At 30.7% G+C, this 16,976-nt stretch overlaps 3 protein-coding genes across 12 annotated transcripts; 1 reads left to right on the forward strand and 2 right to left on the reverse strand.

Annotated features, from left to right (window-relative positions):
- Nucleotides 1-61: 61 nt before the first annotated feature.
- LOC124955460 (tubulin alpha-1 chain-like) lies at nucleotides 62-8,474 on the reverse strand. Of its 4 annotated transcripts, none has more exons than XM_047509929.1 (5): nucleotides 8,056-8,474; nucleotides 7,313-7,720; nucleotides 6,955-7,152; nucleotides 5,647-6,869; nucleotides 5,353-5,494 (listed from the first exon to the last, which is right to left on the reverse strand). In XM_047509929.1, the coding sequence occupies exons 2-4, from the start codon at nucleotides 7,548-7,550 to the stop codon at nucleotides 5,674-5,676; spliced, it is 1,632 nt and encodes a 543-aa protein (XP_047365885.1). In that variant the 5' UTR covers nucleotides 7,551-7,720; nucleotides 8,056-8,474; the 3' UTR covers nucleotides 5,353-5,494; nucleotides 5,647-5,673. The 4 variants fall into 4 exon arrangements, with proteins under 4 accessions (XP_047365882.1, XP_047365885.1, XP_047365883.1 ...); XM_047509927.1 differs by having other exon boundaries at nucleotides 7,947-8,474; XM_047509926.1 differs by lacking the exons at nucleotides 6,955-7,152; nucleotides 7,313-7,720; nucleotides 8,056-8,474 and adding exons at nucleotides 62-627; nucleotides 856-5,043 and having other exon boundaries at nucleotides 5,236-5,494; nucleotides 5,647-5,939.
- On the forward strand, nucleotides 7,956-15,577 carry LOC124955462 (Fanconi anemia group I protein homolog). 6 transcript variants are annotated; one of them, XM_047509940.1, is made up of 23 exons: nucleotides 7,956-8,464; nucleotides 8,928-9,190; nucleotides 9,402-9,685; nucleotides 9,798-9,965; nucleotides 10,137-10,360; nucleotides 10,481-10,677; nucleotides 10,890-11,026; nucleotides 11,145-11,368; nucleotides 11,463-11,815; nucleotides 11,924-12,053; nucleotides 12,143-12,450; nucleotides 12,564-12,755; nucleotides 12,878-13,029; nucleotides 13,106-13,276; nucleotides 13,357-13,508; nucleotides 13,601-13,794; nucleotides 13,915-14,082; nucleotides 14,227-14,401; nucleotides 14,472-14,688; nucleotides 14,773-14,845; nucleotides 14,943-15,092; nucleotides 15,162-15,260; nucleotides 15,341-15,577. In XM_047509940.1, the coding sequence occupies exons 2-23, from the start codon at nucleotides 9,107-9,109 to the stop codon at nucleotides 15,443-15,445; spliced, it is 3,957 nt and encodes a 1,318-aa protein (XP_047365896.1). In that variant the 5' UTR covers nucleotides 7,956-8,464; nucleotides 8,928-9,106; the 3' UTR covers nucleotides 15,446-15,577. The 6 variants fall into 6 exon arrangements, with proteins under 6 accessions (XP_047365896.1, XP_047365897.1, XP_047365899.1 ...); XM_047509941.1 differs by having other exon boundaries at nucleotides 8,969-9,190; XM_047509943.1 differs by lacking the exon at nucleotides 8,928-9,190 and having other exon boundaries at nucleotides 7,958-8,464.
- Nucleotides 15,283-16,834, reverse strand: LOC124955475 (U4/U6.U5 small nuclear ribonucleoprotein 27 kDa protein-like). Of its 2 annotated transcripts, XM_047509972.1 has the most exons (4): nucleotides 16,620-16,834; nucleotides 16,381-16,544; nucleotides 16,132-16,292; nucleotides 15,283-16,027 (listed from the first exon to the last, which is right to left on the reverse strand). In XM_047509972.1, exons 2-4 carry the CDS (start codon nucleotides 16,485-16,487, stop codon nucleotides 15,831-15,833), a joined length of 465 nt encoding a protein of 154 aa, XP_047365928.1. In that variant the 5' UTR covers nucleotides 16,488-16,544; nucleotides 16,620-16,834; the 3' UTR covers nucleotides 15,283-15,830. The 2 variants fall into 2 exon arrangements, with proteins under 2 accessions (XP_047365928.1, XP_047365927.1); XM_047509971.1 differs by having other exon boundaries at nucleotides 16,381-16,831.
- Nucleotides 16,835-16,976: the final 142 nt, after the last annotated feature.

Consider the following 16,976-nt stretch of genomic DNA (forward strand, 5'->3'; position numbering starts at 1 on the left):
AAAATATTTTTTAATAATTACGAATGATAATGAGGTCGCAATCTATATTATTGCACTTGACTAACTTCTTTTTTATAATACTTAATTATTTTTTGCTATAATATACATCGAGTTGCTTTTAAGCATTGTCGCATCTTAAATTAATAATAAAAATTATTCGACGTGTCGATCGAAAACCAACATATACGATAATGATACTACATAACGATGGTGTTCGATCAAGATAAATGTCGTATTTCCATGAACGATATTGTAGACGAGCTAGGGTAAAAGTCTTGGATTGAATCTTCCCATGTGAAGTATCAAACCAGTGGGATTGTGACGTACGAAATATAAGAAGGGCCTGTCAAGTTTCAATCGCGATCTTTCCGATCTCATCATTACTTTCGCATTATCTGCATGTCGCTTTCTTCTTTTATCGGGCTTACTGAACATCGATTTCGAAGTATTTACTTCTAAGTAATTTAGGGGGTTAGATTGACCATCTATATCTAGAACCGTACTATTCGAATTTACAGAAGTTTTCTCATATAGACGAGCTCTTTTTATTGGGGTCGCTGGATACGTTTCCATGTGATGTCTTCCATTCGTTGGATTCTCATCGCCACACGTGCCGAACAAATTAATCTTAAAAAAAGAAAAAAAAAAAAAAAAAAAAAAAAAAAAAAAAAAAAGAAAAAGATACATTTGAGTATGTACAAAATCTATCTACATAGGAATAAAATAAAAACATTTAATGAAAGTGAAATCTAAAAGAAAGACAGATTAAATATAATAACAAAGTAAAGACGTAAAAGAGTCGTCTAGTTAAAAGAACAAATAGATTCGATAGATGAAAAAATAATTAATCCTAACCTGTAGTATGTCGGATAGATGTAAGTGATTTCCAATTCCATTGATGCCCTTTAAATCAGCTTGTTCGGTGAACAGTCTATCGAAACCCATTCTTCTAAGAGCTGCTGTTGCATTAACGACAGATCTATGAGTAAATTTAGGTATTTGAAGTTCTAAACTGTTCCTAGGAAGTAATATTTTCAAAAGCCTGTTCCAATTATTGTCACGAGAAGCACTTGCTATTAATCTTCTTTCAAGACGATCCAAAGTATCACCTGGGGCTATATGGCCTTGTTGTCCAGGCAGTAAGAACATTGTTGTAACGAGATTTTCGACTTTACCAAGAGCAACCGCAGTTGCATCCAAACTAGGTTCGTAACCTGCAAGTATATTCGATCGCCAGACTATAGCCGGTACAGGTATCAATTTTCTCTGTCTGATAGCTGGCGATACGGCAAAATATAATTCGCCATCTCTTCCTTCGGAACTTACGAAACTGGAATTGCAATTAGTTTGGAAAACGTTGGCTGATACAGCAGCTAAAGGAGATCGTAGAGGTACCGTGTTAGCCTTTATAAAGTCCTTTATCCTACCACCTGTTTGCTTTCTAACTAGTAAATTCGTTCGTCTTCGAACAATATCACCAATGGTAGCAAAGTTCACCTCGGCAACAAGACCTTCGTAAAACTGTTGGGCTTGTTCTTTGTAAAATGGCAAAGTTTTTCTGACTCTCGCTCTATCGACGAAAAGTTCACGAACGAAGGCAGCATTTGTGATCCCTTGTCCTCTCGTCAATCCCACCATATCGGTTACGTTTTGAAACACCAAATGTGGATTAAACGTGGCTACGTCGTCCAACTTAAGTAATTCGTTCATTTGATCGGAGGTCGTTCCTCGTGCTCCTAAAAATATCATTGCCAGTAGACTGACCATACCGAAGGGCGAAAGAACCAGGGATCTGTTTGTACTTAGGCCCTTATTAGCCGCCATCCAGAAATCGAAAGCTAAATTATTGCACATTTTCGAGAAGTTAACGATGTCGCTTTCAGTCTTCGTCACGGTAACATCCAAAGCGTTTACGCTTGCTGGAGAATCTAGCGGTATATTTTCATTCGATTTTATCTCCGATGTTAAAGCAGGTAAGCGTGCATCTGAGGTATGTGCCATATTCTGTACGATCTTTTGAGTCGTTGGATGGACGGTAGTTCTTTCGACGATCGATGATGCGACTACTTTATGAGGTATCAACAACCATTTTTCAGTTGTTTCTCTTTCCTCCGGATAACTTTCATTCATATTCTCATTGTAACTGGTTTTCGAAGTCGATTGCGAATCTAATGAGTTCTTCGTTGTCATTGATACAGACGGTGACAATAATTCCGACGACGATACTTCCTCAATAACACGCGGAGGTACAAAAATTGATTCATTACTTTCTACTTGTATCTTCGTATTGTCATTCGTATTATTATCCATTATCTCTGACGATGTTCCATTCGTATTATTACTTTTTGTATTTGTACTAATGTTAGCCATTACTTGGTCTATCATCCAATTTGATTCACTTATCGTTGTAATGTTCTCCATCATTTCTTCGATCGTTTTGTTTATCTGAACATGCAAATTCTGTGATGGATTTTTTGTAGTACTATTCGACATTGACTCCGTGTTTTCCGAAATCTTCGTTGTAATCACATTGTCTATAGATACGTTACTCGCTTCGGTTGAAGAAAAATCATTCGTAAAAGTGATATTCAATTTTACATAAGGATTAGAATACCTCTGCGTAGATGTATTTTCCTTTGAATCGGAATAACGAGATTCGTTTGCTTTTAACGATGCTTCCAATTCAAAGCCGGTATGATTTTTCAGCTCGTTGTCATGAATATTTAAAAAAGTTTCCGTGACGGATTGTTCACCGGCAATTAAAGTCGTCATGTGTTCTTGAACTACTACAGGCACTGTGTCTGAAGTCAATAAGGTGGTATACGTTCCTGTTGTGACATTTATGACCGTCTTATCAGTTCCAGTTTCTTGCTCCGCAGGTAATAACGTCGTTATTGAATTTAACGATTCAATGAGATCGTTCTGATGTCGTACAAACGAAGGTTCCTTATTCGTTATGTCGAGATTCAGGCTTAAAGTAGTCTTACTGTTTGAATAGCTTTCGGTAGTTTGTACGTTATGTGTAATTATATCGCTAATTGGTGTTGTATACGATGTTTCTATCTGTGAGCTCATAGTGGTATTCTTAATTCCTGCAATAGTCGTCCTCATATCATTGGTTTTTATCGAATTAGTAGTTTTATCCAGTTCATTAGATACAAACGATGTTGTTATCGTATGTTGACTCGTAGAAGATGAAGAACTATCTTCAACGGAATCTTCAATGTGATAATCAATAAAGTTTGCTTCATTGATGGGTAACACAGGTACCGAAGTTGTATTTGTTATTAAAGTTTCCTTCGTATCGTTCATTAGTTTTTTGACTACAGATTCTGTTGTTGTACTCGTAACATAGATATTTGATTCAGTAGAAGTATTACTTATTAAATCATTGATGAAGGTAATCTTGGTAGCCATAGTAGAATCAGGAATCATATTGGATAAGGTAGAAGGATCAACGGATGGACCATCGATCCGAACGAAATTAGTCTCCGTTATATAAGTAGATGTTAATGTCGAATTCATCGTGTTGTTTGCTACTGTAGGTTGTACAGTAGATATGTCATTTATTTTGGAAATTTCCGTTTCGACCAGAGATGACTGTTCTTCTATCGCGAGAGAGTCTTTCTCGTTCGTTTCGATTGATTCTAACTTATTCGTCAAACTATCAGGGTTTCCATCATACTTATCCGTATCAACGTCGGATGTTGAACTATCAGTAGGCTTAAAAATTGTTTCATGATTTAGAGTAATATTCTTCGTAACGATTACGGCAACAGGAAGGTCTGTCGTTTCTGAAAAGCTATCAGAATCTGTAATCGTACTAATGAATGTTCCTTCCGATGTATTATCAGATGAATTTACTGACAATGAAACATTGAAGTAATCATCAGGTGGTATCAATGTTGAAAAATCGATTCCTTTAGTCACATTCATCACCAAGTTGAATAATTGTGAAATATTTAATTGTTCATCGTTTGTTGATTTTGTCGGTAATAATGTCGATGTTGAAATTATTGAAGAAAGAATGGGAGGAGTTGTTACTTCTGATATTTCAGATATCGTTACGTTTCTATTGTCGAAAAATTGCGTGGTAATATTGCTCTTAGATAAATATTCATTCGATTCCGTTTGTGCATGCGTAATAACAGTTGGCGTGACCGTGTCGGTGATCGTGTCTCCAGATAACATCGTGACACTTTCAGATTGACTAATCTTGATATTTGTTCTTACAGTCGATGTTTCCAATGACATTGCTTCCGTTACTTTTTTCGTTATATCATTTTCAGTGGATGACAACACTTCGTTCGTTGCTTGGATAAATGAGTCGTTCACCGTTGATCCCACCAACATAGTTAAAATCGGTACATATTCCGTTACTCGGCTAATGCTCGACTCGTCAGAGGTCACGTTTTGTTTCAATTCGTCCCAAACCTTGACTGGAACCTTTTCGAATATCGTTGCATTATTCATCTCCTCCATTGGCAAGTGATCGATGTCAGAAAACTCAAGAGTGGATTTTGTACTCGATGTTTGATACATCGAATTATCGATTGTCTCTAACTGATCGGTGAATGGTTTTCCTTCGGTAGTGATCACTGGTACTGGAATCATTGGTTTCTCAGTATATTTATCTGGAGATTTCGTTTCGCCGTAACTAATAATCGTCGAAAAATTATTTTCATTTATGATTGATGTTAATGGGAAGCTGCTAGTTGTTGAAGTGACACCGTTGACCAATTGTTCAGGTGTTTCTGGATTAGTTAACATCGGTGGTTTTAACGTAGACAATTGAGTTTCTCGATTCAACGAAGTTTCCGATATCTCTTGCATAAGTGAATCAGGTCTTGTAATTTCTACGTAATTAGGTTCTTCCGATGTAGGATCAGTTTCGATATCGCTATTGGTCAGAATACCAGGTAAAATGCTACTCCATTCGGCATTTGCGTATTCTGGAATAGTTGATAACGAACCAGCCATAGTCGATGGTTTATCCAATGCACTTTTTAATACATTTTGCACCTTTTCAACTACATCCATCACCTGCGAATCAAGAAAAATTAGAAAAGTAACCATTTCAATAATGTCATCTTTGGTGATCGTCTATATTAAATTTTTAACTTGGATGATATTAGAACAAGATAATTTCTTTTTATGTGTATCATAATATTTAAAAAATTAAAAAATTAGATAATGTCGTTTTTCAGTGTAAATATATCAACAAGATCATCTTACCTTCTTTTCTCCATTCAACAGATCACCAGATTTATGAGGATCATATATCTCCATCGCAACGTGTCCGCCGTTTCCACTTGCGATTAGAGTCTGTATCTCACGTAAACTCATTTGCTTCGTGATCATGTTCCCCTGATAGTTGTACGTGTAGAATAGAAATTTGTCTGGTTTCAACAGCTCTGCTGGCGAAGGTGGCAAATCTCGTCTTATTGGATTCTTGTTCTCGTCCCTCTTGTAATCCACATTTTTCGAAGCGTTACTAAAAATTTTACGGATATTCTAGTCGTTATGAATTGTTTCATATTCAAATTCTATTAGAAGCAACTAAATAATTAATTAATTAATTATATTAATTATTATTATAATTTTAGTCATAAAATTAAATGGAATTTCGTAAATCATTTTGCTGACCTACGCTCATCCCATAATTTTTCAGTGTCATTTAATCCATCGGCCGTGACCTTTGTCAGCGACGAAGCCTTGCTCGATGAAAAAACGCTTGTCAAGAAGATGACAAGTACTGCGTTCTGGATTATCATCAACTGTATCCATACCAACCTCTTCATAATCTTTTTCTAAAGCAGCCAAATCTTCGCGTGCTTCTGAAAATTCACCCTCCTCCATACCTTCTCCGACGTACCAATGAACGAATGCTCTTTTCGCATACATCAGATCAAACTTGTGGTCAAGTCGTGCCCATGCCTCGGCAATAGCTGTTGTATTAGATAACATGCATACTGCACGTTGCACCTTGGCCAAATCGCCGCCGGGTACAACAGTGGGAGGCTGATAGTTAATACCTACTTTAAAGCCTGTAGGGCACCAATCAACGAACTGTATACTACGTTTTGTCTTTATAGCAGCGATAGCTGCATTAACATCTTTGGGCACGACATCGCCTCTATAGAGCATACAACAAGCCATGTATTTGCCATTTCGAGGATCACATTTTACCATTTGATTGGATGGCTCGAAACAGGCGTTCGTAATTTCTGATACGCTAAGTTGCTCATGATATGCCTTTTCTGCCGATATTACTGGTGCATAAGTTACGAGAGGAAAATGAATTCTTGGATATGGTACCAAATTTGTTTGAAATTCAGTTAGGTCGACATTTAGGGCACCGTCGAATCGTAATGAGGCGGTGATCGAAGAAACGATCTGACCGATCAAGCGATTCAAGTTGGTATATGTAGGTCTCTCGATGTCCAAGTTACGACGGCAAATATCGTAAATGGCCTCGTTGTCAACCATAAAAGCGCAATCGGAGTGTTCGAGTGTAGTATGAGTAGTCAAGATCGAATTGTACGGTTCTACTACGGCTGTAGAAACTTGCGGTGCCGGATAAATGGCGAATTCCAATTTAGACTTCTTCCCGTAGTCTACCGAAAGTCGTTCCATCAAGAGAGAGGTGAAACCAGAGCCGGTCCCACCACCGAACGAATGAAATATAAGAAAGCCTTGGAGTCCAGTACATTGATCCACTAATTTTCTCACACGATCTAGAACAACATCGACGATCTCTTTGCCGACTGTGTAGTGGCCACGAGCGTAATTATTTGCGGCATCTTCTTTACCCGTTATCAATTGTTCCGGGTGAAAAAGTTGTCGATACGTTCCTGTTCGTACTTCATCTGAAAAGAAATCGCGATTATAATTTGATCGATCCATATTATATGCGCTCGATGCCTATTCGTTGCTTTCGTTATTCTCGCTTACCGACAACGGTAGGTTCAAGGTCAACGAACACTGCTCTGGGCACATGTTTACCCGACCCAGTTTCACTGAAAAACGTATTAAAGCTATCGTCTCCTCCGCCGAGCATTTTATCAGATGGCATTTGTCCGTCTGGTTGTATACCATGTTCTAAACAATAAAGCTCCCAACAAGCATTTCCAATTTGAACTCCTGCTTGTCCTACGTGAATAGAAATGCACTCGCGCTAAAACGATTAGAGCGCACGATGGTAACATATAAATTCGTCTTTTTCAATTTTATTATCAAGGTCTTATTAAGATTCTTTAATTCATACCGTGATACCTATACTATTAGTGCATATAAATTTATCATAACTTACCATTTTGTGCGAGAAATTGTAGAGGATGTAAAATAAACAAATAGATTGATAGTAGAAAAAAAAAGAAGAAAGGAGTATAAAAACAAAAAATGTTCGATCTCAACACTAAAAATCGAACAGTATGTGAAAGTTTAGACGAAGCTGGTAATGAATCTCCTCTAAACACAAATTGCGCCGTTGTGCGAATCTGCCTGTTATACTCTTGGCTCACGCACAGTTTTAGGCTACGACGAAGCATGCGCTCCGGTTTGCCTCGTGACACTTATGCAACAATAAACCTTATACAGCATATTAGATCTCCCTTAGTGTTGTCTTCCTGTCTATCATCATCATCATTATAATCGTTTATAGATATATTCTTGATCGAAGATCACAAAGGTCACGATTTTATCTCTATGATTATATATACTATAAATAAATAAATAAATATGTATATATAAATGAGTATAAGTAATATGTGGTATAAATATATATATTTATATGTATATATATATATATATATATATATAATTATGTATATAAGGTACAAATAAATAAATAAATAAATAAATAAATATATTTATATATATGTATATATGTATACACATGTATTTATAATATTTTATTAAGGTATAATAAATTATTATTCAAACACCATTAACTGTTCCAAAACGTATGAATATTGCTTTAACGTTGACGGTATGCAATTAGATCGTTCATGCAAGGTCGACGACATAAGGGGCAGATAAATTTAGAACTCGTACCCTCTCTTAGTAGAAAAGTGTATTTCTTTTCTACGACATTTCAAGATTCGTCTAAAAATAGTATATACGGTTATAACTAGTTTAAACTCAGACGGAGTGCAACCGACCGATCCTTCTCTTCCCTTTTCGATGCAACTGCTTAGAAAATTTAATGTACTATTCGTCCTACTCAAAAATATCTGTTTTAACTTGAAAGAAAAATATTTCTATAATATACTTTTCTTCCATCTTCGGATAACTGAAAAGTGAGAGAATAAGAGAGAGCAGTATTTTATATGTACATCTGAAGTATTCGCTTGTAACATACTTTCTTTCTCTCTCTCTCTCTCTCTCTCTCTCGAATGAGGCCATTCACATAGCGTTTACCTTCCACGAATCAATACTGCAGAAGTTTCAATGATCTTATAAGGTTACCGTCAGTTTCCTTTACCTAACGCGACACTATCCCTTCTCCTTTAATATTTCTCATCATTTAATACATGAGATGACGTAATCTAACATCACCTATATGCTTTTTCGCTATCATGGTTAAGAACGTCATTATATTAACTTCCTGTTGTAAATAATACGAATGACGTATTTAATGATACGTATATAATGATAATTTTAATTATATTCATACTCATTATACCTTTTAACATAATATTACATTTTTATTTTTTTTACTCTAATATATTTTTGCTTTAAGCTGAAGAAAACATAATAAATGTAAAAAGATATTAATATATGGCGGATTTTTTGATGTATTACTTTTTTCAATTAGTTTAATACTATTCAACGATATAATAAACTATATGTATAAACATATATATTTTTTGCTCTTTATATTAATCTTACCGTTTTTCTTATATGAAATATACTACTTTATTCAGATAGCGCTACGAGCAATATAACGCTTTCTCTGCATGTGCAGGACAATGGGGAAATATTCTCAGAGTGAATATAACCTTCTTAAAATCTTCCAAATCGGTAGTAAATAATGTTAGCAATCGTATAGATCTATACGATTAATGGATAAATTTATTTGTTAAATTTGTAAAACAGAACAAATATGTATGCGAAATTACAAGATCTAATGGGTCGAAAAGACCGACCACGATTACACAAATTCGTACAGAATGTAAATATAGAAGAAGTGAGTCAAGAAGAAATAACTTATTTTAAATGAAATAATATTTATTTCGAATAAAACTCGTTTCAGGATTAAAAGAATATTAATTTCTTTAGCATATTAAGTCATCAATGTCAATTTACCGACGATAGCAGTACATAGCATACATATATAATTGTACTAATTAAAAAATTATATTTTTAGAAAGTATTCAAATTTATCTTTCTTTTTTCAGCTTTGCAAAGTATTATGTGATAAGATTTATAGCGCAGATATAGTAAAAGTGTTGGATGAAATACTACAAGCATTTTGTAATGCTGATAAATTTTCTGAAAACAAATTAAAAGTAGTGAAAGCCATACTAAAAACTCTAGGAAGTGCTAAAATTAATAGTAATAACGCAGAAGAAATCATCAGTCTTATAGCTATGGATTTTCCTAATTTTTCAAAGAATTGTCTAATTCAATTAGTACAATTTTCTACTTCTAATATTTATTCAAACGAAGATAATTTCTACAGGTATAATGATATTTATCTTTTAAACTGTTGTCTTATTATTTAATATTTTTCAAATATATAACAATTACAAAATACAATAAGCAATAATATAAATAGATAATAAATATTTTAGTTGGAAAGATTTATTACCGGTGTTACTAGAAATCTTAGAACAAGAAAAATATATTGATTATATGAATTCAGAAGTCACTGGAAGTGAATATAAGATGCTTATCGTTAAATCCATATGTAACAGCCAATGGGAGCCTAGCATTGTACCATGTCTAGCGAAAATGTTTGGGTAAATTTATTAATTTTAAAGAAAATGTAGTTTAAATTAATCTTAACTTCTTTTTATTTTTTAATAGTTCTAATGTTTGAACAAACAGAGGAGTAATATTATAACATATAATTTTGAATATGCATATTTTTATAGTTTTTTTTTTATAATTTGATCTTTCTATTTGAACAGAGACATGATTCTGGAGAAAAAAGATCTGAATGTGGTAATTATTGCATTGTGTCATAAACTTTGCATGATTGCTTTAAATGAAATCCCACCTTTTGTATATCAGACTCTTAGATTATGTAGTAATTTTAGTTGTATACATTTGATTGTATCACTGCGTAAATATTTTGCATCGTATTATTCAAATGCAAATAGTAAAGAAAAAGAGAATAATTTAGACGATATTAGTAAGTAGTATAATTTTTTAAATATTTTTTTAATAAACAATTCATAGATAATATATATATATATATATATATATATATATATATTATGAGTTTCTTATATTTATATTTCTATATTTATAGGTACAACAAGTTTAAAAGAAATACAAGATGCAGAAAGTAATGTACTGTTTCACATACATCATGCCACACAATTACATTATAAATGTATAAAAGATTTGATACTTGCATTTAAAAAATTTTCTATAGTACCAGAATATGTATTAGAACCTTTCATTTTATCTACGATATTTATAATCTCCAGTGTACATGAAGAACAGGTAACAAGTAAATACTTTTTATTGCATGATATATACATTTGTTTTCTTTCTATTGAAAATTTCAAAAACTTTATACTTCAATTATTTATAAATTGATATCAAGGTTGTTAAATGCATTTTCTCTGTTTCTCTCTCTTTCTCTCTCTTTCTCTCTCTCTCTCTCTCTCTCTCTCTCTCTCTCATATCAAATTTTCAAAAATGTGTAAAAATAGGTTTTTGAAATGCTTCATCAGACGATTTTAAGAAAAATGCAAGATGATGAAAAATGTAAGAATAGTGCTTGGTTAAAATCTTTAATGAATAATAATTGTGATATTATGAATATTATAGATCAAGTTATAGCAAATAGGTATGCATATATATACAAGAATATATATATATATATATATATATATATATATATATATATTCCTATGAATACATAAAATAAAATTTTTTTATTAATTAATTCTATTAATTAATTCTAGTGATAAAGACCGTCATGTTGTATTAAAAGGAATTATGGAGTTAGGATTTGTGCTTATGGATACAGAACATACAATTGGAAAAGTTAATAAATATCCAACACATAATATTGGTATACAGATACTTCAAAGATTAATGAAGAAAAGACATGAGATATGTGGATCTGTACTTCAATTATTAACTGATAAAATAGTGGCAGGTGGTTTGTTAATATCGCAGTACACAGGTATGATATTTTATTTCAAAAAAAGAAAGTAATATAAAAATATTTTTCAATATTGCATAATAATAATAAATGATTTGTTGATTTTTATTTCCAGATTGTTTGGCATATATGTGCTCTAAATTAGCAATGAATGTGCTCGATTTTCAAACTTATATAATTACTCTTCTTGATCAATTGCTATGTGTACCTGGTACTGCAGCTGTACAAATTCTTTACGCAGTTTTGCCATTGATACATGTTTCATCTAATGTAAAAGACAATCTTATGTTATCATTGAGAAAGGCTCTCTATAGAAAAGGAATATGTACACGTAAAATGGCAGTAACTGGTTTTCTTGAACTATTAAAAATGTTAAAAATGAATTTTAGAAGAAATCTTTCAAATGATTATTCTAGCAATTCCTCCATGTCTATTACATTATCTAATTCAACATCCATATTAACTCAGGTAAATACGAAGAATAGACTATTATATGTTTCTAATTAAAATGCATCAATGCATTATTATTATAATGTTATAACGTTATTTTGTATTAAATCTTATTATATTTTTTAGGTAACTTTAGAAAAACACAATAATATAGGAAATAATTATGGATGCAATAAAAGATTATGTGTTGACATATTAAATATATTAAAAAAGTGTTTTACTCAAGAATATGAAGTCAGATCACATTTATATGAAGGTGGAATATATATAATAATATAAAATAATCATAAATATAAAGAGTATGTATATATGTGCGTAATATGTAATAATATATTTTCTTTTCAGGATTATATGAAGTTGTAATTAAGAATCCTGAACTATCGGAATACATAGTGGAAATATTACTTGCTCAATTGAATCTTTATTTTGAAATAGATGAAAATGTATTACCTCCATTAAAGATTGATCTAAGTGCTGATATAAACGATATACAAATTGTTCCAAAAGAGCCTATAGCCACATTGATTTCTGTATTACAAGCAATTTATATAAAAACAGCTTTAGAAGATTGGGAAATTTTAAATAAAGTTGCTATCATTCTAGAGTCACTGTGTATAAGGATGGCACGAACTGAAACGGAACATTTAAATTTGGTATGAATATCTCTTTGGTTAAAAGCAGTTTTTACGAATAATTATTCATTTAAAGGAATAAGATTTATAATGATAAGAATCGTGCATAATAATATTAATTCTTAATCTTATAGGATGATACAATGAATTTACTTGATAATACACCAAAATCACAACAAAAATTACATAATTTAAAAGAAATGATAGGCGTATATGAATCTTTAATATCATTCAGAGTTAATTCCTGGGTTAATGAAAGTAAAAATATAGCAAAAAGTATATATGGTCTTTTTAAAGGATATAATAGGTTAATGGACATTATTAAGGTAATTTAGAAAATAATATCAATATTTTCTGGCTACATTTTTATATGATGAATATTAAATTATAAATGTCATACTCTTCACATGATAATATATATTATATGCTAAATTTATACTTATTGTAGAATATAAGAAAAAAGAAGGGAAACAAAAATAAAAAAAATAAAGATGCAAATAACACTACATTTAAGAAGAAAAGCCATTCAGATATTATAAAATTGCCAAATGGAAATATAAGTTTAAACATAGTGTGTAAAATTTTAGAACTACATTATTTGTTAGTAATATTTAATATATATTTTATTAAAAAAAGAAATGAAAGTAAATCAAGCATTAATATTGTTATTTTGTAGAGACAAGTGGTCAGACAATGATGAAGCTAAGATTTTAAGATCACATAGAGACTTTTATCATTATATTTTACAAAGTTGCATTTCTACTTTTCAAACAATAATATTATTAAGTATACCAGACTTTGAAAAACACAAAAAACAATATATAAAAGTGTATCATAAAATTGGAGAGTAAGAGCATTGAATATGTGCAATACTTTCTATGTTACTTTTATCTCGCATGTGCTAATTTAAGAATTATTTTCTTATAGATTACTCTATAAAAATGTAATTTTGGAATTTAGAAATGCATTTAATGATGATCAACAGGGAACATTATTAGCTTTACAGTGTTTTAAGGAATATTGTTGTCTAATATGTTCAAAGTTTTCTTCTCAATTGCCACAATTTCTTTATAGTATGTGTATGTATTTTTCTACAATAGAAAAAGTAAAAATAAAATGTCTTTTTGCTTAACTTATTTTTACATTTCTTAAATATTTTGTTTGTCATTAGGTAATGAAAAGCCAATGGAAAGTTTTAATATGCAATTGGAAACATTTATTTTGTCTTTCAAAGCTCCATTGAAAATTTCTTTCGAACAAGATTCTGATGAGCCTGAATTTTATAAACAAATGTCGTTAATACTTTTAGAAATTATACAACAATTTGTGCATCAATTGAACTTTCATGAAAAAAATACTAAAAAAGTTTGTAGAAACGCATTACTATTAACATTTTCACATATGATAGATATTTTATTAATAGCATTATATTAAATATTTATGTTATATTTTATTCGATTATGTTAACTAATCACTAAATTATAGATTTTTGAATGGATTAGTAAATGTTCACAAATGGAAGGCATCAGTGTTTCTGCAGCTATTTTGATCCTTCAAATCCTTTTATGGATAGAAGATTGCGATAAAGACAATGGAGAAATATTAAATGATATTTGTCTGGAAATATCAGAGAAACTGGGTATGATACATAAGGTTCGTTAACTTTACACGCAATTAATTATAGTCTATAGAATTGAAATATTAAATAAAATTTTTTTGTTTTTTCTCTTATATATATATATATATATATATATATATATATATATATATATATATATATATATATCTTTACTACAGATTGAAACATCAAAAAATGAAAAATATAAAATTATAAACGAAAATACAGTTGTGCAAGCTTATAGCGTACTTAATCATTACATAAAAAATAAATTAGATAATGTGTCTTGGTTTTTAGAACGTTTGAAAGCTGAACTTGCAATAATGAATGTTGTTAATATTAATAATGAACAACGTACGTATTGATTTATTTAATAAATGTTGATGGATTTTTAATAATGAATATTTCTCTTATATCGTAATAGATGCAGAAGATTTAGTAGAAAAAGAACGCAGTTTATGCAGACAATTGTCTTATATCATTCAAATACTTTATACATTGGCCAACATATCTATCGATCCAGGTCAATCTACCAACTCGATATTTAAGAACTTACAACAATTGTATAACATATTGAGTAAACTTACTAAATATTTTTATAATAAATCGAGCAGTGGAAATGCAGCATTTCATGCTGTTAGGTGAGGGTTTGGAGTTTGTTACAAATTATAAATAATCCAATTTTGTTATAAATTATATATTTCTTTTTGATTATTATTTTTTAGGTTTATTCAGGTGATACAATTAGCTGGAAAACCATTAAAATCTACTTTTTATAATTTAGTAACCCACATAGAGGTACGTGATATATTCAAAAATTAATAATATATGTATATATAAAAGTTTTAATATTTCATATTTTTATACATATTTTTTATTCTTTCTATTGATATAGGAAAGTCAAAGTAAAGACAAAAAACGATTAAAGACAGATACAAATATACAAAAAAATCATATTTTAAAAGAAACTAAATTAATACCACGTGTTGTTTATGAAATTGAACAGTTTAGTAAAGAAGTACTGCTCCTTGCAAAAAAAACAGGGGTAAAGTGCAAATTTATTTTTATAGAATCTTATAAACCGAATTATTTATAATGGTTTTTGTTTTATTAGGTACCTTTAGAAAATTATATCAAACATAGCGTAACACGTGATTTCCGAATATTAGATTCACGATTAACAGAATCTCTTGAACAAGTAGATGTCAGTATGGTAAGAAAATAATTATATCATGTATTATCTGTTAATTCATCAATAATTAACAATTACTTTTTTTATTTTCTATTTAATAGTTAAGCACGCAACGCACTAATGTCACAAATATAAATAACAGTCTTACACATGATTTGGATAATAATTCATCATCCATAACAGAACATTCTTTGACTGAGTCATAAATAGTTTTTAGAGGCTTTTTAATTTGATAAATTTTATTAAATGAACAAGTATTAGAGAATTATATGAGATATCTTGATTTTATTTTTATATGTATGATTTAATAAAATTTAACTCCATATTTTTATAATTGATATGAAAATGTATATTATTATTTTTTTTTTAATTATATAAAATATAATTGAGAGCAAGAATGTACTTAAACTGTCTATGAACTTTTTTGCCGCATTATTAATTCATGTATTGTATGTTCTCAATGAAATAAATTATTCATGTTGTGAAAACTTTAAACAAAAGGAAGAGGATACACTAGGATTATATGTTCTTAATTATAAAGATCTGAATTAAAAAAATATTAGCAATTGGAAAATTAAAAAGTTGAGATATTCATGCCACGAAATCAAGTGGTCTATTGAAACCTCCTTTCCTATTCATGTACTGTCTGTACTTTCTTTTTAGAATAACATGTACTGCGCCTACATCATTTCCTTCTACCTTCTTACCTTTGGTGGTATCAAAACCACAAAACCCCATCATTCTCATCATCTCTTGTTCTTCCGGTGTTTTTCCTTGAAGATCAGCCTCTATAAGAAAAACCACGCTTACCATAATTACTGATATTTATATAAAATATAGAAAAAAATATGTTTTTATTACTACTGTAAAATTATTTTTATTCTCATTATACCCGTGATAACAGGACGTTCTGCAGTAGATAATTTGGCTCTCGGCTTAGGTCTGTCTCGTTCTCTAGATCTAGATCTACTGTATGATCGTTTATGTCTGTCTCGATCACGATCTCGTTCTCTATCTCTATCTCTTGATTTTACTCTGTCACGTTCTGCAGATCTACGATGAAATCGACATTATGTTAACTTTTATCGAATATAAAAATGATAAAAAATTGATCTGTTATTCTTACCATTTTTGTACATACCTCCGACGTCTTTCGCGAGATCGTCGTCTTCGACGATCTCTGTCGCGGTCACGTTCCCTGGAACGATCACGTCGTCTTCCAGGCGACGGGGTATGACTTCGACCCATTACATTTGTATTTTAAATATAAAATTGTTAAAACTGTTTGCACGACATTATAAAAATCTTTAAAGAAAAATATATAGACGTTTTAAAATTTCTAAAGTGTACTGACAGTATGCTAAAAGGTTATGTACATACTATGAAATATTTATAAAATAGTATAATATTGTATCATGTACAAAACAAACATATTTCTATGATTGCGTAGATAAAAATATTTATTTATATTTTCACTTAGTCAAATAATTAACGAATACATTGAACATTTGAAGGCGCTATTTACTGCTGCTGCCGTTGACCTTCGTTTATGTTTTTGTTTCACGTAGTATACTACCTGTTAGCGTCATGTAAGTACGATACATACAATAGCGGTATAATTGAATAATTATTAATTTGAAGTGATAATAATAAAAATATTAGTACAAGTACGTATTTTCATTTGAAGTAAAAATGTAATTTTTATTTCAACATGACATATCAACGATAACATTCGAT

This window comes from Vespa velutina, chromosome 18 (assembly GCF_912470025.1).
Source record: "Vespa velutina chromosome 18, iVesVel2.1, whole genome shotgun sequence".
Classification (NCBI taxonomy): Eukaryota; Metazoa; Arthropoda; class Insecta; order Hymenoptera; family Vespidae; genus Vespa; species Vespa velutina.